The 22,499-nt window shown below is 40.8% G+C and overlaps 2 protein-coding genes and 1 pseudogene across 12 annotated transcripts; all 3 read right to left on the bottom strand.

The window, feature by feature from the left end:
- Window positions 1-268: 268 nt before the first annotated feature.
- Window positions 269-7,924, bottom strand: LOC311149405 (serine/arginine-rich splicing factor 6-like). The gene is made up of 6 exons (XM_084186589.1): window positions 7,718-7,924; window positions 3,465-3,625; window positions 2,143-2,267; window positions 1,516-1,718; window positions 1,329-1,406; window positions 269-1,235 (listed from the first exon to the last, which is right to left on the bottom strand). The coding sequence occupies exons 1-6, from the start codon at window positions 7,822-7,824 to the stop codon at window positions 896-898; spliced, it is 1,014 nt and encodes a 337-aa protein (XP_084042715.1). The 5' UTR covers window positions 7,825-7,924; the 3' UTR covers window positions 269-895.
- A 1,495-nt stretch (window positions 7,925-9,419) lies between these two features.
- LOC311149374 (mRNA export factor-like) lies at window positions 9,420-14,530 on the bottom strand (the record flags this gene model as incomplete). 10 transcript variants are annotated; one of them, XM_084186547.1, is made up of 13 exons in its annotated part: window positions 14,442-14,530; window positions 13,998-14,116; window positions 13,762-13,866; window positions 13,544-13,636; window positions 13,371-13,457; window positions 13,133-13,219; window positions 12,641-12,712; window positions 11,021-11,149; window positions 10,661-10,767; window positions 10,484-10,559; window positions 10,170-10,364; window positions 9,962-10,047; window positions 9,420-9,779 (listed from the first exon to the last, which is right to left on the bottom strand). In XM_084186547.1, coding segments are annotated over exons 2-13 (1,119 nt in total). In that variant the 5' UTR covers window positions 14,079-14,116; window positions 14,442-14,530. The 10 variants fall into 10 exon arrangements, with proteins under 10 accessions (XP_084042673.1, XP_084042678.1, XP_084042674.1 ...); XM_084186552.1 differs by having other exon boundaries at window positions 11,042-11,149; XM_084186548.1 differs by having other exon boundaries at window positions 13,998-14,141; window positions 14,442-14,504.
- A 1,862-nt stretch (window positions 14,531-16,392) lies between these two features.
- On the bottom strand, window positions 16,393-22,168 carry LOC311149546 (eukaryotic translation initiation factor 2 subunit 2-like; annotated as a pseudogene). Its single transcript has 7 exons — window positions 22,154-22,168; window positions 20,681-20,800; window positions 19,735-19,829; window positions 19,400-19,512; window positions 19,160-19,260; window positions 18,803-18,993; window positions 16,393-16,441 (listed from the first exon to the last, which is right to left on the bottom strand). The product of its transcript is annotated as a eukaryotic translation initiation factor 2 subunit 2-like (transcript).
- Between the last annotated feature and the right edge of the window lie 331 nt (window positions 22,169-22,499).

Genomic DNA, 22,499 nt, shown 5'->3' with positions numbered 1-22,499 from the left:
ACGCATGCGCAGCTCACCCCACAGCGGATTCATTCATTTTATTCAAATGCATCGCTCCAATTCCATGAAATAAATAGCATCCAAAATTGTTTCAACCACAACCTCTACCCACCGCTTTTCACGTCAAGAATACAATCTATTATGTTAACATGAACACAATTTCACTGTCAATCATCATGTTCACGGATTTTGTTTCTGTAGTTTTGGGCCCAAATATGTTAAAGCAAAGCTGTGTCATCATTGGAGAAATAACAAATCACAACCCAAACATTTTCATATGAACTTTTAATTAAATGTACAATACAAAAAATGGGCATGTTACATGTAATCAGAACTGATTCTTATGTGGAGAGGGTGTAATCTGTACCACCGTCGATGGTAAATCTGTTCATACAATGCCAAAACTCTGCCTGTCTACAAATTGTTTGCACACATACAGTACATCTTGAGAGGGGGTCAAAAAACACACTTAGGCTCAATAGGTGAAATGACATATCATAAAAATGAAAAATCAACTCAAAACACCACTCTGAGGTAAGCAAAAGCAGATAGGGAGGAAGACTAACAAGAACTAAAAGGATATTAATGAAAAGGCCTGGCTTGTTTTAAACACAAAGCCCTTCAGACAAGCTCCTCTATGTACAATGAACACAAAACGGATCAATAGCTGTAATCTACGACGTGCACTCCCCCACAATAAACATGACTAAATCGTTCTCATGCCATGTATAATACAAAATCAAGCTAGTAGTTTTGATTTTTAAGTGTCAAGGATAGCACTGATTAAGACTGAGCAAGCCTTGATGCACCTGGTGCTGCGATTGATCTGTCAAATTAAATAGGAGCTGGTCCTATATCACCAGTTGCGCAAATGGGGAACATGTGGATGAAGCCTTTAATCTCGGGACGCTGATCTTGACCTGGAGCGGGATTTGGAGTGGGAGACCGAACGCTTGTCCGGAGACTTGGAGGGACGGTCAGCTGCTGGGGAAGGGGAGCGAGAGGAACGCTCCTCCTTCCCATTTTCCATGGGAGACGCTGAGCGGCTACGGGACTTCTTGCTGGCAGACTTCTCCTTGGAGTGGCTGCGGGAATCCCGCTCGGATTTCACCTTTGAGCAGCTCTTGGAACGGGACTTGCTTTTGTTGGAACGGGATCTGGATTTGCGGGTGCGAGAGTGGGAACGAGACTTCCTTGCAGACTTGGAGTGGCGTCTCTTGTTGCGAGAATGGGATCTGCATGGGGTTGACAGAATTGTTTACAATCTTTGTTGTACCCATATTGACTAATCTAAACCATAATTCTCTAAGACAGGAGGGCCATTTTACCGGGAGCGGGATCTGGAGTTACTCCTGGAGCGACTGCTCCTGCGGCTCCTGCTACGAGAGCGACGTCTGCTGCGAGACCTGCAGGGGGGTAACAAGAATACAAATGTCTCATTAAAGGGATGGCTATGTGTGAGGACACACTGGATTCAACTACTCATAAAGAGCAGAGCGGTGTGTAGAACCTCACCTGGACCGACTGCCGGAGTAGGAGCGTCGGCGGCGGGACTTTTCCTCCACCAGGCGGATCTTCCTCCCGTTGATGTCTGTGCCGTCCAGCTTGTCTAGGGCCCTTCTCATGTCCGAACGCGAGCCGAACTCGATGACACCCTCATTGGTACGCTCCTTATGGGCGTCGGCATACGTGACCTCTCCAGCCTGGCGCATGAAATCCTGTAGGGGACAAGGCAAAGTCACTGCTGAATATTACCCTCATTTTTCTGAACCAAATGGCCTACCATGGATAGCAACTGGCAGTTCATCTTCAGTACCTGTCCCTGACCTATAATTATAAACCAGGTAGTTTGGGTCCTGAATGCTGATTGTCTCAAACAACATTTCAGCTCTGTGTACATCAGACAATATACCACGGTTGACGCAAAACTACTTGTTTACAGTTATATTTATGTTGGTAACCGGTTTATAATAGCATTAAGGCCCCTTGCGGGTCTGTGGGTTATGGACAATATACCACTGCTAAAGGACTGTATCCAGGCAATATGCTTTGCGTCGTGCCTAAGAACAGCCCTTAGGTGTGGCATATTGGCAATACTGCCACGGGCCTTACTGCTTAAACATAGTTGTCCCCTCAACTCACCTTCAGATCCTGCCAGCTGCAGCGGCTGGACAGATTCTCAACAATCAGTCGGTACTCCGTACGGACGGGTGGCCCGTACTTATCCCTGCCAGTGCGGCTTCTGCTGCTGCTGTAACCACTACTACCTTTCAAATGACAAGACACAAATAGTCAGCAAAACAGAGTGGCATATAGGCATTTCACTTAGTGGATCAGACCATAAACAAAGAATGCAACTACCAGGATAAAAGGTGTGGTAATGTTTAATATAGGTCCTGTGAGATGTCCATCTGGACCCAATCTCAAGACAAACCTAATAAAGTGACTGAGGTATTAAAGCCGTGGCATTTGTTGGCTTAGTGGCTGTCAGTTTTTATTCTCTTCACTGTACAGCCTCTGAAGTAGTTCACTGCTGTGCAAAGAACACCACTGCATCTGTTATCAGCAACATACAGCCAGTCTTACTAACTGCAAATCTTTAGCAGTACAAACAAATGGACAGTGATGTTCTTCTTACAAACCCTTGAATCCTGAAAGACAAATGGAGGCTTCCACAAAGTCTCTGTCAAAAACTTGTATCACATTTTGCAAGAGTGCCAACTGACATAACTCTACAAAAGTTTTTCCCCATGACTTAGCCTAACCGGTTGTCAAACTGGGGACAATGCAGTTGCTTTGCCTGCTTACAGCGAGCGGTAACATGTTGACTTAAAGCCGTCCCACTTATTCTTTCAACATAGAAACCAATGGGAATCCTCACCATCACCCCTGGTCTATTGGAAAAAGGATGATGTCGTCAAGGCTTCCGGTTAGGTCAGCCAAGGGTCAAGGGGCATAGGTCACACACACATTGTAAGGTGAAAGCCAAGGCCAAACGGGACAGGCAGTCATCTTAGCCTCAATGGACTCAGCCCGCAGCTGGACTCTTTCAAATTGAAACATCAAGGACTTTGTTAATGTTTAAATCAAAACGCAAAATACAATTCACATGTAATGGTATTTAACGGTACAGCTGGGCTATATGGTGACAAAGTCGTGATTTCTTATTAAGTAAATACAGTTGTTTATTGGGGTTTACAATTCCACCAGGAAGAAAACACTGGAAACATGGTTTCACTACACCTAAACAATCAGTAGCAGTAATCTGATGTCTGCTCTGAGTTGGGTCAAACTTGTACCATACTCAATGGTGACACAATGGCAATTGTGACATCATTGAGTATTGGCGAGCTATGTCAAACTCCACTTCAGGATCACAGGTCTGTGTGTGTACGGTCCACATTCACATCTCCTTGACCCATTGGGAAAAGGGCATAGGGAAAATTTTAAAACATTGCACTTACTGCGACCACCACCCCCGCCACCACCACCATATCCATCTCGGTCACGCCGCGGTCCTCGGGCATGTTCCACGGTCACGCGCTCCCCGCACAACTCCTTGCCATTCAGTTCATACACTGCGTCGTCCGCATCGCGATTGTCCTCAAACTCTACAAAGCCATATCTAAAAGATAAAAAAGTTAAATAAGCTGGCAATAAATAAAAATGCCAAACCAATGAGTTTGAAGGCACTTATCAGCTACTAGCTAGCTAATAAGCTAACTAATTTTAAGGTAGCTACCAATGATTTATATACACACTAGAGATGTCACAAGGGCCGCTGTTTTGAAGCCACCACGCCTCCATCTTGGCACTCCCCCACCATTGTAAAAAGGCAACATTTATTCTATTAGAGACACCTTAATGCATACTTTTAAATTATATTATGTGATATATCAAAACTTTTTCCTTAAAGTACAGGAGTTGCGTTAACGCAGAACTATCTTGGTGCGTTTTGTAAATGCAGATCTATAATGCTTCCTATTGTAATTTCTGCTCTGCATCAGACTGATTTTGTGCTTCAGTTGCACTTCTCCACTCGGATGAGAATTCACCAACGGGCATTTCTCGGTATATCCTACTTTTCTACGGTAAAATTTGAGATTAACTTGAAGCAAAACATTAGGAAATGTCGCTGGCTGCATTCTTTTTATGATAAACAGAAATATGATGGCCATGCATCGATTTTGCAAAAATGACTGCCTTTTCATTGTACGCTCATTTACTCGTGGCTGCTAGCCAAATAGCGTTGCACTTCTGTAGTCATCTGATGAAAATGAAGCTATTATCTGCCGAATTTGTTGCACTAACGTTTTCTGTGAAGGATAACTAAAGTTGCACGTCCCTGATCACTATTGAAGCACATTTTTTGATGGTCTGCGTTTAGAAAATGCATATTTCTCAACTAACGCAACCCCTGCAGTATAGGGTGTCCAATCAAAAATGCCTCTTGACCAATGGGTAAAATAATGTGTTAATTATGTAGATATTCCTCTAAGAAAACCAATGGTCCAAACCTCAATCTGTTCAAAAGTCATTGGGCCAAAATAAAATAAAAAACAGTGGTAAAAAATCTGAAAAATTGCATTGCAACAGCTAGGCTGAATTCTGTGCAAGAATTAAGGCTACTGGCTACCTGACAGGCTCACTTCCCCGTTGAACTTGCATCTTTCTTCTTCGAATCCGCAGGACATAAAACAATATATAGTAAGGCTGTATTTTACTATATACACCGGTATCGATGCAGGTACCGGTTTGAGTTTTTACTTTACCTTCTATGTTATAAATGGTATTTGAATGTTTTTGTTTTTTTAAATGTGATATGCCATGTATAACGTCCATTTTATAGTTTACACCTCTACTCGAGTCATCCCTCTCCTTCTCTCCATGCCGCTTTCCACATAGGTCTAGCCCTGCCCCGGTCACTCTAGGAGCGCATTTGTTGTTGCTTGACCACGAAAAACTTGTGTTCAGTCTGCATGGTCAATGCATCACATGCAACAATGTTGATGACAACGATGTTGTTTCCACTTTGCTTCTTAATATAAAGCGTTCCATAATTACAGTTTGTTTCTTACGTCTACAAACAGCTAGTTTATTTTCTATGCAAGTTTTAGCAGGCCTTAATCAGCATGTTGTTTGTGCAACAGTATCTTCTAAATCAAAGAGGAATAGGCGAAGCATAAATATGTTGGCTACATGAAGAAACATTTAATGTAGCCAAAGATTATAGGGTCCCCCTAGGAAACACTGCCCAACATTTTGGTTCCTACCCTGTCACAATAACTACTCAATGGCATTTTCATTCGTTGTCGTTCAAAGTGGCCACTATTATTTATATTCTAACTATAGAATTAGAATAAACATTCTATTTCCATGATTCCAACAGTTCACCCAAGTGTTTTGATCTAAATCGCAATTGCAACATTTAGTTAAAAATAAGGCCTTGATTTTTTTGCCCATATTGTGCAACCCAATGTGGCAGTGTGGAAATGATCTCAAATGAGTGCAGGAAACGCAGAAATTGATGAAAATGCAGGAAATAATTTTTGGTTGAAGATGAATTGAACAGAATGGAGAAAGACAGAATTAATTTACTTGGAATGTATGTGTTGCCGCCCTAGGGTCACGCACTACTCAAAGCAAATTTTGAACTTTTATTATTTAAAAACATAAAATATTGTCATAAATTGTAAAAATACTGTGATATGCCATTTGGCCCATATCGCCCAGCCCTAACATAAGAGGTAAGATGGATATCGATTTTGAGACTTCATGTAGTATTTTCACATTTTAGTATACACTTTTCATACTAATTCAAATTTCCTTTTATTTTTCTAAGATTTCACAAAAACAAGTGCATCTCTGAAATGTCAAGGAGCACTGAGTGTATACCAAGCTTTTCATTCTCAATGCCTTTTACATTTAATTCAGCGCATGCTAATTTTTGTGACTCGCGGAAACAACTTCTAAGATGACGATCACAAAATGTAAAATCTGAGAAACCTGCACCGCTGTCAGAGCTCAGTACTTTTTATTGGATGTATTAGGTTACAAAATCAGACTGAATATAATGTTAATGGTGTGTTAGAGAAAGACCCCGCAGAACGAGTCAGAACATGAATAATCATATTTGTCTTAGTAAAATGTATTTTATAACATAAGGAAGTGATATTTCACCCTGTGGGGAGGACACCCTATAAAAGTATACATTATTTAAAAAGTGCTAATGTTAGTCTCTCCTACAAAAACAAAAAATACTTTAATACATGTAATACTGTAGGAATTACATTCATTCACATGGAGGACTGTTTCTTGTGGGAAGTGCCAATATGGCCGACCGGTGACTTCAGAGCCTCATTTGCCAATACCTAGCATCAGCAATACAGGGTTTATATACATCAGAGGGCACGACAAAACCTATTCCCCCTAAGGAAACTGAAAAGATTTGGCATGGGTCCTCAGATCCTCAAAAGGTTCTACAGCTGCACCATCGAGAGCATCCTGACTGGGTGCCTCACAGCCTGGTATGGCAACTGCTTGGCCTCAGACCGCAAGGCACTACAGAGGGTAATGCGTACGGCCCAGTACATCACTGGGGCCAAGCTTCCTGCCATCCAGGACCTCTATACCAGGCGGTGTTAGAGGAAGGCCCTAAAAATTGTCAAGACTCCAGCCACCCTAGTCATAGACTGTTCTCTCTGGTACGGCACTGCAAGCAGTACTGGAGCGCCAAGTCTAGGACCAAGAGGCTTCTAAACAGCTTCTACCCCCAAGCCATAAGATTCCTGAACATCTAATCAAATGGCTACCCAGACTATTTGCATCCCCCCCCCCCCCTTTACGCTGCTGCTACTCTGTTTATCTATGCATAGTCACTTTAATAACTCTACCTACATGTACATATTAACTCGACTAACCGGTGCCCCCGCACATTGACTTGGTACCCTCTGTATATAGCCTCGCTATGTTTTTTTTTACTGCTGCCCTTTCATTATTTGTTCCTTTTATTTAGTATTATTTTATATTGTATTTTTTGGGTGATTTTATTTGGTATTCTTTCGTAAAACTGAATTGTTGGTTAAGGGCTTGTAAATAAGCATTTCACTGTAAGGTCTACACCTGATGTATTCGGCGCATGTGACAAATAACATTTGGTAGCTACATGGCTGCACAAAAAATGGGTTTCCACTAGATAGCACAGCAACAAAGTCCAAATTGGCTATATTGTAAAAATGCATGAAAACAATTCGCTTTTTGGTCTTCGTTTAAGGTTAGGCATAAGGTTAGCAGTGTGGTTAGGTTTAAAAATCACATTTTAAGAAGATCAATTGTAGAAATAGGCGGGATTCATGACTTTGGCTGTAATAACTAGTAACGACCAAAAAACTGCCTGCAGCCAAACAAGCAGCCATTTTGAACACGATGTGTAGTAGCTAGCAGCTAAATACGTTAGCTAGCTAGGGGCCTTCTTTACAAAACATGTTAAATGCTTTAGTAAAGCAAATGTGTGCATGTAATAACCACTAACTTTAGCTAATTGCTATTACATGCGCAATCAACACAATTGAAAGGCAAATGTGAATGTATTTCGCTTATGTTTTGGGGAAGCTAGCTAGCCGAAAGCAAGTAGGTAGCTAACTGGATATGAAGTTACCATTAGCTAGCTTGCCAGCTATTTTTTGTTCAACTGATTCTCTTGATACGATAAACTTACCCATTTTTCAGATCAATTTCCATAAGCTTTCCGTAGCCACTGAAAAATCTTTGAATGTCTTTTTCTCGAGCGTTATAATTAAGTTTTCCAACATATATGCGAGGCATGATTATTGATTCTCGCACAAAATACCGTTATCAAAAGAGAAGTAGCCGAGGAGATCGAATGTTTTATGTAGACTGTGACGTAAAGGACCATCGCGAGAATACACGAATTCACGCTCCGGTGTCTGTAGCTGGTCATAGTTTCATTGTAGCCCTTGACAAACACCTCATTCAACTATAAATTCAATCAGGTGTGCTTGTCCAGGGTTACAATAAAAATTTGTACTGTTGGGAAACACTGATCTAAACCAAACCCGTCTGTCTCTCTAAATTCTGCGTGTAGTCTTCAAGCATATAGAACTAAACTGAATTTCCTGCAGCATTTTTCAGTCTATCATACAGAGTAGTTTAGTTATATATTATAGTAGCCTACTGTAGACAAGGGAAATTTAGAGATACTGGGACCTGCACATATTGATGCCAAATGCAGTGTCCCTTTTATAGAAATCTATTTTTATAGAAATCCAAATGGATGAAAAATTGTAAAAATGCAACATGTTCAATTATGCCCGTCTGGTGTTCAACCTTCCCAAGTTCTCTCACGTCACCCCTCTCCTCCGCACACTCCACTGGCTTCCAGTTGAAGCTCGCATCCGTTACAAGACCATGGTGCTTGCCTATGGAGCAGTGAGGGGAACGGCACCTCTGTACCTTCGGGCTCTGATCAGTCCCTACACCCAAACGAGGGCATTGCGTTCATCCACCTCTGGCCTGCTGGCTCCCCTTCCTCTGCGGAAGCATAGTTCCCGCTCAGCCCAGTCAAAACTGTTCGCTGCTCTGGCACCCCAATGGTGGAACAAGCTCCCTCACGACGCCAGGACAGCGGAGTCACTCACCACCTTCCGGAGACATTTGAAACCCCACCTCTTTAAGGAATACCTGGGATAGGATAAAGTAATCCTTCTACCCCCCCCCCCCCCCCCAAAAAAAAAAAATTTGTAAAGTGGTTATCCCACTGGCTATAGGGTGAATGCACCAATTTGTGAGTCGCTCTGGATAAGAGCGTCTGCTAAATGACGTAAATGTGCCCTTGAGCAAGGCACTTAACCCTAATTGCTCCTGTAAGTCGCTCTGGATAAGAGCGTCTGCTAAATGACCAAAATGTAAATGTAAATTATAATGACTATCCTTAGTTTAGTTACAGAAGCCCATGTATGTAATGTCATCACGCCTGCGTATTACACACACACACACACACACACACACGCCAACAAATGTATTTTTTTTAGTGATCCAATTGACATTTTAGTCATTTAGCAGACGCTCTTATCCAGAGCGACTTACAATTAGTGAGTGCATACATTTTTCATACTGGCCCTCTGTGCACACATGACTATAAAGTTGCTTTGGGTAAAAGCGTCTGCTAAATCGCACATAATACAATATAATCATATTACATGTATGAAAATGTATGCACTCACTAACTGTAAGTCGCTCTGGATAAGAGCGTCTGCTAAATGACTAAAATGTAAATGTATGTTCTATGCATTCTTGTTTGTTTACTGTTCTAAACATTGTGCATCACTGCACTGGATATGAGCAAGAGTAGAAGAGGAGAATGAAAAAAGGTGTTGCAAAAACCAGACGTATAGTGTAACTTGTCTTTATCTACTCATTTATTTCATTCTCCAATGTCATTAAATTGTACAACAATGTAACAGAGAAAAAAAACATTACTTTAAATGCAATCATGGTATCGTGACAATAGAAAATAAAATATCAGATATTACAAAACAATATAATCTTGTCACTCTCCAACCCCTATTGGAATGCCCGTGGCTGGGAAAGAGTAGCCAGGCCAATGCAAAGTAGATGAAAGACCTCTGGTGATTGGTTTTTTTGCAAGCAGCAGCTCCACCATTGGTGTTGGCACAGGATAGGAACAGGGTCGTGCAGGCATGACGTGTGCGTTTGACAACCCTCCATTTTGCAAACAACAGGCGAGACACTGGACAAATCTAGAGACATGAGAGAAATGTACAAGCCATTAAGTCTATTGCTTTCAAGTATTTTCCTGTCCACCATTATACATGTGGTTTTACATTTCTTAATGAGCATAGAAAATCATGTCTTGTAAAGGTCACCATAGAGGTGACCAAACGTGATTGATGAAATGACAATCACAGGCAGTCTGACTCACCATTTCTTGTTCCGTGGTTTCAGCTCCTCAGTAGCATTACGCAGGAAGATGTAGTTCTTTTTCTGAGGGTTGTAGTACTCATGTCCCTGAGATTTAACACAAAGATGTATCAATTTAGCTTATTTAAAATATTGCCTGGCCATTTTGAAGGAATAGAATGAGTCTTAAATCAACCTATCATAACATGAGGTACGAGACTAAATGTTACCTTTGACCAATCATAGCTGGAGGCGTAGGCAAAGATGTTGCCGTTGTTGTTGAAGGAGCATGCTGTGATTGGCTGGTCCAGCTGCTCCGAGGTCTTCAGCTTGGTGCGGGCATCTTTATCCCAGAAGCTAAAGCGACCGTCCGACCCAACAGTCGCCAGTGTCCCGTGGACAGGGTGGAAGGAGATGGCATTTACCTGTTTGATCAGAAACAGCAAGGTGTTTGCATGAAAAACACCCCAATATCTTATTCTACCTACTGACTGTAGCCAAACTAATATGGAAGCAGGGTGGAGAGAGCACAAGCTGGACTCACAGCATAGATATCTTGTGGTGTGGCTGTGTTGGTTCCATTCGACCTGTGGCACTTAAAGGTGAAGTTATCCTTGGCTCTACAACACAAAAACACAGAGTGTGGTGAGTAGGGTGCAGTGGGTGGTAGCCAAGGTCTTTCTCACAGTTGGTAAAGAAAAGCCTGGTTTGTGGCACTCACGGGTTAGGGGGGTTGATGTAGTGAATGGCGACCCGCCCTTCAATGCTCCCGAGAGCAAATCCAGCAGGCTTGTTCTGTTTGTCCTTAAAAATGGCTATGCAGCGGTGCTGATACAGGGAGATGGAAGAGGTGGTGTTAGGTTGTACACCACAGGCATGAACTATTCATGAATAATTGATAATCAATGGAATCTACACTCTGAAAAGGTGTGTGTAATATGTGTGAGGAAGAAAAGTGTGTGTATGCACAGTAGTAGACAGTCTAGTAAATGTATATATATTTTTTTTTAATGTAACCTTTATTTATCCAGGAAGTCCCATTGAGGTCAAAATAACTATTTTAGGGAGACCTGTAAGTCACCTGGTATGTGAGACCAGTCACCTGGTGTTTGAGTGGTGAGTCTATCCTCCTGAACTCAGACGGCTGGTTTTCAAGCTGATATACAATCAAACCTCGGTCTGCAGAAGCTACCACTGCCATGGGGTACACCTGGAAACAACAACAGGGAACCAATCAGCTGAGATGACAACACATGGCTTATAAAACCAGAGGCCTCATTTATAACCGTTGCGTAAATTTCACACTAAATATCTGCGTGCGCCATTTCTGAAAAGAATGCGTAAGTCTAAAAATATGGAGATTTATAAACTTGGTGCACGCCATACATACGCATGATTCCCGTTATAAATCAGACCTGTCGTAAAACTGTGCACACGTGAACGAGTATTAAAACTCAGCCCGGAAAACAGCCTCCATTCACCTTTTAGGGTGACAACAACGCCCTTTATTTGCTGTATCATTCATCACTATTGGAATTAGGCCACGGCAGTTTGTAAAAGAAAGAGCAATGGCATATTTGATCACATTTCTGTAGAGGTGTGGGCAGAAAGTTTTGCTATTTTGCAATCACTTTTTCAAACTAAACATGCTGCTTATAGCGAGTGCCCGTCTGCGCATTCTGCAAGATTGATTGTATATTGGAAACAATTTAAAAGTAGGCTTCAGCCCACACTTCAATATTTTGTTTATCAATAGATTATTGTGTTTCTATGTCCTGCCTTGATATAGGCTCTGAGGTTAAATAGGAGCATGACATCATAAGCCTATCACACAGCAATACTGTAGCTTACCCATACTGTCAAATATTTTACTTAAACTACTTGTCTATTTACTGTGTTGGCAGAAAGTTTTAAAAAATTGCAGTAATTTATGCTGTATTTGGCAAAGGACTGTGACCGTTTCTGAAAGAGAAAACTAAGGCATAAGGTAGTAGCATACATACTTCAAAGTAAAAGATCAACTGTCTCGATGTTCACCTGTTACATTCGTTTGTAGGCTATAAACCACGCTGCATATGGGATCACATACAGCAAAACTTTGAAATACATAGCCTATCTATTTACATAGACCCAATTAAATGAGATATGCGCATGGTCATTTGTTGTATGGCTACTTCAGGAATATGAACCCATCACAGCCAGAAAAGTTGAGTAACTTATTCTGAATTGGTTATGAAAATAAAATAATTATGTAATTATTTTAGAATCCAAAAATAAAACACACTTGATATTCAATCTTCTCACTAACAGAAAATGGCAGCATCTTGTTATTATGTTTTTATGAATAAGCGTGTCACCATATCCCCCATTTGCACAGGCCTACTTTCCTGCTTGCAATACTTAAACCACTAGAAGATGTGTGTATGCATAGTCTAATTTGCGTGGAGGAAAGGACATTCTCACGTTCAGTTCAGTTTTTATAAATACCAACTTTTGTGGTAAAACTGGCGCATGCACATTTTGGGGTATATTTTGTGCGTACGCACGGTTTATAAATGAGGCCCCAGGACAGCAAACTTTAAGCAATTTTTTGGGAAACATTTAACTCTGCTGAACGCTATTCAGTCCTCGCTATTCAGAGCTATTATAGAAAAACACTTAAAGAATATGAACCACTGGAGCTTTAGCACTAGGTCCTCACCACGTCTGCACAGTAGCACCTCTCCGGCAACTGCAGAGACAAGATTGGGTTGGGCGAGCGGGTGTCCCAGAACTACAGCAGAGGAAATCAAACAAGGGAGTAAATTAACTATTAAAGTATAACTAAGATAATGACTTTATGATCACAATAGGAACATTTTGTTTACATTAAACATATCATCAAGCATACAATGGACAAATACAGACAATACACACAACGATAATAGAAACAGTGCAATTCATGGGGGATTCATGATTCAACTGTACACAATATACACTTTTCACATCAGTACACTGCCAACAACAATGTCAACTGTAAGCCAGCCCGCTGGACCTACTAGTGATTGTCATTCAGGAGCCTTACTGCCGCTGGGATAAAGGACTGTTTGGCTCTATTCCTTTAATATGCTATATAACTACATAATAACTATTATATAAAATAGTTCATCATTTTGGAACAAGGATTGTTCCCAATCCCAATCATTTTTCTTACCTTCAGAGTTTTGTCCCAGCTACCTGTCATGATGCAGTTGTAGTTGGGGGCTTTGATCCAGTGGACTGTTCTAATAGGAGCATCATGCTAAGTGGAAACACAAATCAAAGACCATTTCTAATATGATCTAGTGTCAACAGAACTTGTCATAATGTATTCAAGGGAAGCACAAAGAGGTGATGAAACTAACAATTGAAAATTAACCCTGAAAACAGTGTTCATAGCCTGAAATATTTACCTGTGCGATCTGTATTGCCTGGTTGCTGTTGAGGTCCCACATTTTGGCAGTCTTGTCACAAGACGCAGTGAAAACCTTGCTACCGTCCTAAAAGAGCAAGGTAACGAATAAGTCAAGTTTCATTCAAACACCTAATTTGGTTGGTAAAGATGTGTGATGTGAGGGGGCAATACTTCGCTCCAGCAGACATCAAGGACTGGACCCGTGTGCATCTGCTGGGCTTTGGGGACTGTCTGCCCGTTGTCCTGTACCTCCCAACACCTCACCTGGAAAAATGTAAGAAAACAGTCACATGTGTTGTTACAAAGTGAATGGGTTTTAGACTCATAGCAACAAAAAAGGCATATGTCTGAAGTGGGCACTTTAAGTGGAACATGACGACTTGACTCACATCATTGGCCCAGGACCCCCCTATCAAGAAGTTCCCTGGCATGGCAGGGGGACTGAACGCCAAGCAACTGATGCTGTCATCTGGGGGTGAGGTTACTTCCACATCCTATATGAGATAACACATCATTTAAAATCAAATACATTTGAATTACACCTCTCAGAACAAGTTCTAATAGTAAAAAAATATTGATAATTAAGCAGGTTACAGATAGGGAATGTTATTAGCTAGCTAGCTACCTTCATTGGGTTGTGGGTGTCCGTAGTTGCCGCTCCGAATCCCCCCGCGCCAAAGCCAGTGCTGGCCCCGAACAAGCTCATGATGTCGGATTGACTTGAGCCAACACGCGGTTAGTAACCTTAAATGGTACAGAATGGACAGCACTACAATAACGTGGTTATTCAATTAACCTTTACATGCATTAGTGATAGTATACATAAACTATAATAACATAAGACAGCTAGCGGTTGTCAAATTGTGGCAATAGATTTAGCTATTGTTGGGCTTTAGTGATATAGCTAAATGAATGGAGGTTACTCATAAACCATTATCATGTTGCTCACTTAGCAAGCAATACATCTGCACCCAATCCTCATATCAACCGATGCTGTGACACTAAATAGCTTACTTTTGTCCCAGTGAAATGCAGTAGCTTCAAATGTGTACATACCAATTTTGTTTACCTTTTTTTAACGTTGAGAAGAAGCTTAGTCGAAGAAGAAAACGCAGCGCGGTGAGCGGAAAAGGAAGTGCATTCACTGCACATGTCGGCAATTTAGGGTCCGTTCCAGGTAGTCTTTATTGCAGACGCGCTGCGCAGATAATCTCATCTCACAATGAAATACGTGTTTGACATGTAAAAAGTAGTTCGATCTGAATCGCAGGTGATATCTGGTTACTTAGAATTACGTTAAAAATTACTCCCGTTTTGATATAAAACGATTTTGACACACTTTCAAGGATTAGTTGCACGATAAACATTTATTTTGGTGTTACCTATTCAATATAATCAATAAGGCAAACCAAACAACACATTCTCTTAAAAATGAAACAGTGATGCAAGAAAGTTGAATATTTGTGTTGTTATTGTAAAAATCAGGTTTAAAATAATTTGAAATAGACTTTGTATATGCTTTTTTGAACAAATCAGGAGTTGCTTTGATACCCTGTGAATAGCTTGTAAGTTCTGGTTTATTATTTGAAATCAACAACCTCTTACATCCCAGGTGCCTGCTCAGAATAATATTTTTCCTCAAATTGAGTTGCACCCCCCTCCTTTTTGCCCTCAGAACAGCCTCAGTTCGTTGGGGCATGGACTCTACAAAGGTGTCGAAAGCATTCCACAGGGATGCTGGCCCATGTTGACTCCAATGCTTCCCACGGTTGTCAATTTGTCTGGGTGTCCTTTGGGTGGTGGACCATTCTTGATACACACAGGAAACTGTTGAGCGTGAAAATCCCAGCAGCTTTGCAGTTCTTCACACAAACCGGTGCACCTGGAACCTACTACCATACCAGTTCAAAGGCACTTAAATATTTTGTCTTGCCCATTCACCCTCTGAATGGCACACATACACAATCCATGTCTCAAGGCTTAAACATCCTTCTGACAGTCTGCTATGATGAAGTATAAAGATCTCAGATAAGCCTGTAAAAGCAGTAGAGGGTAGACAAGCTAAAAAATAAACCGACGCTCCATTAACCTTTTTACACTATCCTGCCGAAAATGTACTGCTTTTAACATTTTATTTTCGCAGTTCTTTTCAACACAGTTACAGCAGCTATGGTGGATGTGTAACCATTAGAGTACAGCTTGGCCGTTTGAAAAGGGTACATGTGTTAGATTAATTTGGATTTTAAGAATAATGACTAAAGGATTTCACCCCAAATACAGTATAAATGTTAGAATTATCATGTAGTGTCAACCCACTAACAGAGGGGGCGGTACTAAACATTCAAGGGTGAAGGGGAAGGCGGAAACTGTTTAAGAAAGCCACCTAAAGGTGGGAGGAGCATAGTGCCTTTGTTTGTCAAGAGGTATAAAAACAGTATGTATGTGTTTTTGGCGCCAGAGCTCTCCATGAATAAATATACAGATAATACTTGTGGGTTGTGGACCTTGAATCATTGATGATTAAAACCAGAGCCTTACAACCTCTGGTAATGATTCAAGCTTAGGTTGAATTAGAGATAGAAATTCACATGACAACATGTGATACTGAAACCTAGCTCCCTGAATGCATCTTTCAATGTTTGTTTACACACCCCTATGCTTCAACCTGAGGGAAGCCAATATCAATTACTTTGTCATAACAGAGTTGTCTTGATGATTCAATATGTGGGCTATATACGATGGAAGAAAAACATGTAGGAAGAATGCTCACTTGGAGGGAATAGAGAGAGGCTCTGAAGGAATCTATCACAGCTGAGAAAACTGAAAATTGGGGATTTGCCTGCAAGACAAATGCATCCGTGCACAGCTCCTTTTGACATGCAAGACCTTTGAGCCTCAAAGCATGTAGCTTTTTTTCCCCTCACACCCTGGGCATAATGCAGCAACAACAACAAACCCTCTCACAGTCCAAACCAAAGTCCAGTTATCAAGGGTATCCAAATCTCCGGCCCAGGGGAGGGTCAGAGGATGGTGTCAGGGGAGCGAAAGGTGTGACACGTCACATTTCCTCTGCAAGCCAAACACAAACCAAGATGAGGCACGCAAACATGACATACCGAGTGTCTAAATATTAACCACAAGTGAAGGATAACCAGATAATTTGCATCTATAACCATTCTTCAGGGATAGGCAACTAGATTCAGCCGCAGGACGATTTTTGTCGGAGCGGATGGTCGGGAGGCCGGCATAATTCTAACAATTTGTGTACTTCAAATTTACCACAACTAAGCCCAAAAATAGATTGTTATTTTCAAATAACAATAACTTGATTACATTGAGATGATCACATATGTCTATTCCTTTATTCGTGGGAATACTTGGGAACAGATGTACTAAATTAAACTCTTTTTTTGTGGAATTCCTGGTGACTTTACAGTCTTTTTTGTGGGCCGGTTTTGGCCCGTGGGCCACCTGTTGCCAACCCCTGCTTTACATATTTTGCTCTGGTCACCAATACACCAATGTAATATGATTCCCTGTATAAATTGTACTTAATAATATACACAAAAGTTTGTGGACACCCCTTCAAATGAGTGGATTTGTCTATTTCAGCCACACCTGTTGCTGACAGGTGTATAAAAATCATGCACACCGCCATGCAATCTCCATAGGTCAACATTGGCAGTAGAATGACCTTACTGAAGAGCTCAGTGACTTTCAACATGGCACCGTCATAGGATGCCACCTTTCCAACAAGTCAGTTCATAACATTTCTGCCCTGCTAGATCTGCCCTGGTCAACTGTACTATAAGTGCTGTTATCGTGAAGTGGTGGCATGTCATCGGCAAGGACTAGGGAGTTTTTTATGATAAAAAGAAACGGAATAGAGCTAAGCACAGGAAAAATACTAGAGAAAAAAATGGTTCAGTCTGCTTTCCAACAGACACTGGGAGACAAATTCACCTTTCAGCAGGACAATAACTTAAAACACAAGGCCCCTGGAGTTGCTTACCAAGACCAAATTGATGACCAAGAGTTGCTTACCAAGACAACATTGAATGTTTCTGAGTGGCCTAGTTACAGTTTAGACTTAAATTGTGCAAATTGTGTAGAATCCAGGTGGGCAAAACTCTTAAGAGACTAACCCGGAAAGATTCACTGCTGAAATCAGTACCAAAGGTGATTCTAACATGTATTGACTCAGGGTGTTGAATACTTATCTAATCAAGATATATTAGTCATCAAAAAGAAAGGAGGACCAAGGCACTCTTCATATAATTAATTAAAATGCCTTTATTAGTATGGCATGTTCAATAGAAACAAGTTTTTTTTTTTTATCTGACGCGTTTCGGCTGCATGGCCTTCGTCAGGGAGTACAAAGAAATAATACAATGTCCTCTTTTGAACAGCTTTTCCGATTAGCCCTAATTTGAAGAGGGCTCTTTTAAATGTAACCAGTGCAACCATTGCAGAAATATTGCACAGAAAAAGTATTTTGTTGACACAGCTTCCAAAATGGAGTATTACGTCAAGCATTTCATTAACTGCAAAACCACTCATGTCATCTATAGATTGGAACGTCCACAGTGCAAGGTGTTCTACATTCGACGGACAAAGAGACGCCTTCAAGACCGCTTAGCGGAACACAAGTACGCCATAGGGGTAGGCAATGAAGACTACCCCATGGCAAGGCACTACAAGTCCTTACACCATGGTAACCCTGCCTCCCTACAAGCTATGGGTATTGATCATATTCCGGCCTCTATTAGAAAAGGGGACCGTCTTAAACAGTTAAACCAAAGGGAACGTTTTTGGATTTACAAACTACAGGCCACTAAATACCCTGATTTAAATAAAGATATGGATTTCTCACCCTTCCTGTAGGGTTGTGATAGGTCCATTTGCTGTCATCTAGTGGACATTTTGCTCAATTGCCCTCAGCTATGTTTAGACTGTTGTTGTTCATGTTTTGCTGGTTTCTAGTGTACTATGGAATATATTGCTTTCTTATTTTTGACACTTTTCCCAGTCATATTTAAAGGTTAGAACTACCTTTCTAAGTGTTCTGATACTTCTAACTTGGAGTTGTATGATAACATAGTTACAGTATTTCACTTTTTAATGTGTATAGTATTGCTTACTAGGTGTGTCCAATCAACTTTGTAACCACTCCCTCTTCAAATTAGGGCTAATTGGAAAAGCTGTTCAAAAGAGGACATTGTATTATTTCTTTATACTCCCTGACGAAGGCCTTGCAGCCGAAACGTGTCGGATTTGTAAAAAACCTTGTTTCTATTGAACATGCCATACTAATAAAGGCATTTTAATTAATTATATGAAGAGTGCCTCGGTCCTCCTTTCTTTTTGATGACCAATTCACCCCTTTGACCAAAGAGCACCTTCTGTCTACCAACATTTACTATTGTGTACCTTAGTAGCGCTTCCCTTCCTCCTCTTTCTACAAGATATATTAGTGTTTTATTTTTCATGAAGTTGACAAACAAGGTCTTCCTTGTGCCCACTTAGACCACCTGTGGGGGCTTCATAACAAACTTCCTCTTCTCATCGGCCACCATGTTAGGGTTCTTCTCCCGCATAATGTTGATGACATGGTTCAGCAGCTGAGGAGGACATCACATATGAACATCAGACTCTCTCAAACTGGTGCAACTAGAATTACAGGAACCAACAGCCTGAAGTCAGGGCGTGCCTTGAATCAATATAACCAAATGCCCTTTGCAATATTATTTAAAATAATCTTAACTGAATTGAAATAAGTCGCCCTACCTCGTCATATGTGTAGTGTCTGTCTATACTTACCCATGCCGGACCAGACTGGGAGCTGAATGAGATACCATCATTGTTTTCCCCCTCATCATCCTGAAGAGCTAAAGCAAAAACACCACATGGTCATATTTTAACACAATTGTACTAATTGAAAGGAATGTATAAGACAGACATCAGCATTCAAGACACTGCCCCTCACTAAAGTGAATAATTACTATAAGGTGAAATGCCATTCCATACAATCGTCCTTCTCCAGTATCTCTCCTTCCTCATGGAAATCGACCTTCGTGAACTGAAGATTCCAGGTCGTCGTCTTCCACTGCCTTGTTCTGCTCTCCTTCAATTTTCAGCCCGTTTTTAACAGATTGAGAGAACCTGTCAGCAAAACATGTTACAATGGCAAATTAGATGTGACAAGACTCAAAGGAAAGATTCACAAAGGAACGTGGTGCCCCAAAGCCTTGGAAACAAACACTAGGCTGTTAACTTCAATTTCACGTCGATATGGTTCCACTCCAGGTACACATACAACGTATACTTTTATTCTATCATATAAATCAAGTCCTATAACATACCTTTATCCACTCCTCAATGTCATTATCAAACACTTTCTTGGGCTTCTTTTTCTTCTGGTTGAAAAAGTTCAAGCCATCAAGATCGTCGGATTGCACTAAGGATTTGAACAAAATGACAATATTGTCAATTCAAGATGGTCTGCTGCATCACGTTTCAGAGCGCTACTGATATTGGTCTTATTGTATTACTCCCCACTTTCCAATCATGACAGATCAGTGGTCTAAAAGAGCGGGAAGTCACTAATGGGACATTTCGCGTTTCCTCTGTTCCTAGGCCTTTTCTCAATTGGTTTGCTCAACTCCTGCATCCTCTCTCCTCCATCCTGGCTTCCTTTTGAAAAAGGTCAAAGGTAATGAAGGAGAAGCGATGAGGAGAGAGAAAGTGGCCGAAAATGCACTTATATGAAATGAGACTCCTTCTCCAATCACGCGTCATCAGGCAAATTACTTTTACAGGGTGGAATCCTAAAATAAATGTATAAAGTGATAAAAACAAAATGTAGCTAGTTGTGCAAGACATTGTATAGATAAAAGGATAAGTAGCATATCGTTTAAAAATATTTACATGCTTTTTCTATTTCGAGAAAACAATTGCAGATTTCAAAACTCTTCCACGAAGGACTCAGGGAGGTGAGGATTGTCTTCCGTTTGCCTCCTAACGAGGACACTCTCCTCAATTATTTATCGGTTTCCGGGTCACGGAGGAGAGTGGAAAGAGGACAGAGGACAGACTTTTGGCCAAATTAGAAAAGGCCCTTGTTTCCACGTTTCCTTTCCTCTCAAAAAAACAAGCGATTTGAACGGTCATCCAACTCCGAATTCCAACTTGGGGACTCTGGCCTTCTAGAGCTCCGACTTTCTGACCTGAAGATCACTGACGTCATGATTTGACCTCATATTTTTCAGAGTTCCCAGTTGTTTCGAACGCGGCATCTGTCGTCCTCACCGTCAGGTTCCACCTCCTTGGCCTCCACCTGCTCTGTGTCCTCTCCCATCTGTCTCCACAGTCTTCTTCCAGCACGAAAGGCTTCTTCTTCTTCTTGGTCATGTTGGGGTCGAATATCATCTGATGGGAGAATTAAATAAAGATGATTAGCTTATACCCAGTGTGATTTAAGACAAATAGCAGTGGTGGAAAAAGTACCCAATTGTCATACTTGATTAAAGTAAAGATACCTTAATAGAAAATGACTCAAGTAAAAGTGAAAGTCACCCAGTAAAATACTACCTGAGGAAAAGTCTAAAAGTATTTTGTTTTAAATATACTTAAGTATCAAAAGTAAATGTAATTGCTAAAATATACTTAAGTATCAAAAGTAAAAGTAAAAGCATAAATAATTTCAAATTCCTTATATTAAGCAAACCAGACGGCACCATTTTCATGTTATTTTAATGTAGGGATAGACAGTGGCACACTCCAACATAATTTACAAACGAAGGATGTGTGTTTAGTGAGTCCGCCAGATCAGAGGCAGTAGGATGACCAGGGATGTTTTCTTGATAAGTGAGTGAATTGGACAATTTTTTCCAAAATGTAACGAGTACTTTTGGGTGTCAGGGAAAATGTATGGAGTAAAAAGTACATTATTTTCTTTAGGAATGTAGTGAAGTAAAAGTAAAAGTAGTCAAAAATATAAATAGTAAAGTAAAGTTCTGATACCCGAAAAACGACTTAAGTATTTTTACTTAAGTAATTTACACCACTGACAAATAGCTATGTTAATTGAGAAACATATTTGCAGTCCTCTAAGACTAGTTACTGCTGGTACAATGTTTACATAGAGAAAACATTGACATACACCCTGCTAAAATATGTTTCACAATTCTACATAATGGTTTAATTTAGCTGACATTTGGTCACTATATTGAAAACATTATTAATCTTTTCATTAGCTAGCCCACTAGCCAAGCTCTTGGTACTGGGCGGCAGTTAGCCTAGTGGTTAAGAGCGTTGGGCCAGTAACTCAAATGTAAATGGTACGGAAAGCCTTGTCGGCTGAGGCCGAAAGTCATTCCACCACAAAGATTGCCACTGGGGTGTATTTATTAAGTCTTGCAACGAAAATCGTTTACCGTTTAAGAACCAAACGTTAGAAAACGGAGCGAAAGTTTTGAAGTTGTCCAAGAGAAACACTAATTTTCGTTGCAAAACTTTCCGTTTTGAGTGAAAGTTTTCCAACAGAATCGGCGTAATGAATACACACCTAGGGTGTAATCATTAGTCCAAACAGTTCAGGTTTGCAATTTAAATTTAAAGTTTCTATTGGACATATTCAGGTAAATACTTTCCTATTTCGTTTGATTCCGTTTAAAAAACGTTTTGCAACAGAATCTGCGGAATGAATATACCCCTGGTTTATATTCTTCCTCCGACTAATAGAGAAGAGTATATACAGCAGGATAAGAAGTGACATCTTACCTCGTCTCCTGACATGTTTGTGGAAAGAACAAGAACGATCTAGAAAGTTTTTTATCCCCCGATCATACTTTACTATTGGCCTCCTGTAGCCCAGTTGGTAGAGCATGGCGCTTGCAACGCCAGGGTTGTGGGTTCGATTCCCACGGGGGGCCAGTATGAAAAATGTATGCACTCTCTAACTGTAAATCGCTCTGGATAAGAGCGTCTGCTAAATGACTAAAATGTAAACGTGAACGTCTCACTAAACAGAAATGTCTTCCATCAGTTTAGGGGTAGATTACTAATGCTCAAGCGTGAACTAACGTCAAGACGGGCGCATTCAAAATGTGTGCGAAAACGTCTGTAG

Source organism: Coregonus lavaretus, assembly GCF_964263955.1.
Source record: "Coregonus lavaretus genome assembly, chromosome: 22".
NCBI lineage: Eukaryota > Metazoa > Chordata > Actinopteri > Salmoniformes > Salmonidae > Coregonus > Coregonus lavaretus.
Note: the sequence above shows the minus strand (reverse complement) of the source record. Positions and strands in the feature narration are given on the sequence as shown.

Excerpts from the sequence above, each read along its gene's own strand:
- LOC311149405 (XM_084186589.1), bottom strand. The coding sequence starts at position 7,824 with ATGCCTCGCATATATGTTGGAAAACTTAATTATAACGCTCGAGAAAAA. Across the intron at positions 3,626-7,717 it reads GAAATTGATCTGAAAAATGG|ATATGGCTTTGTAGAGTTTG; the intron begins GTAAGTTTATCG and ends TTTATCTTTTAG. Across the intron at positions 1,236-1,328 it reads AACTCCAGATCCCGCTCCCG|ATCCCATTCTCGCAACAAGA; the intron begins GTAAAATGGCCC and ends AACCCCATGCAG.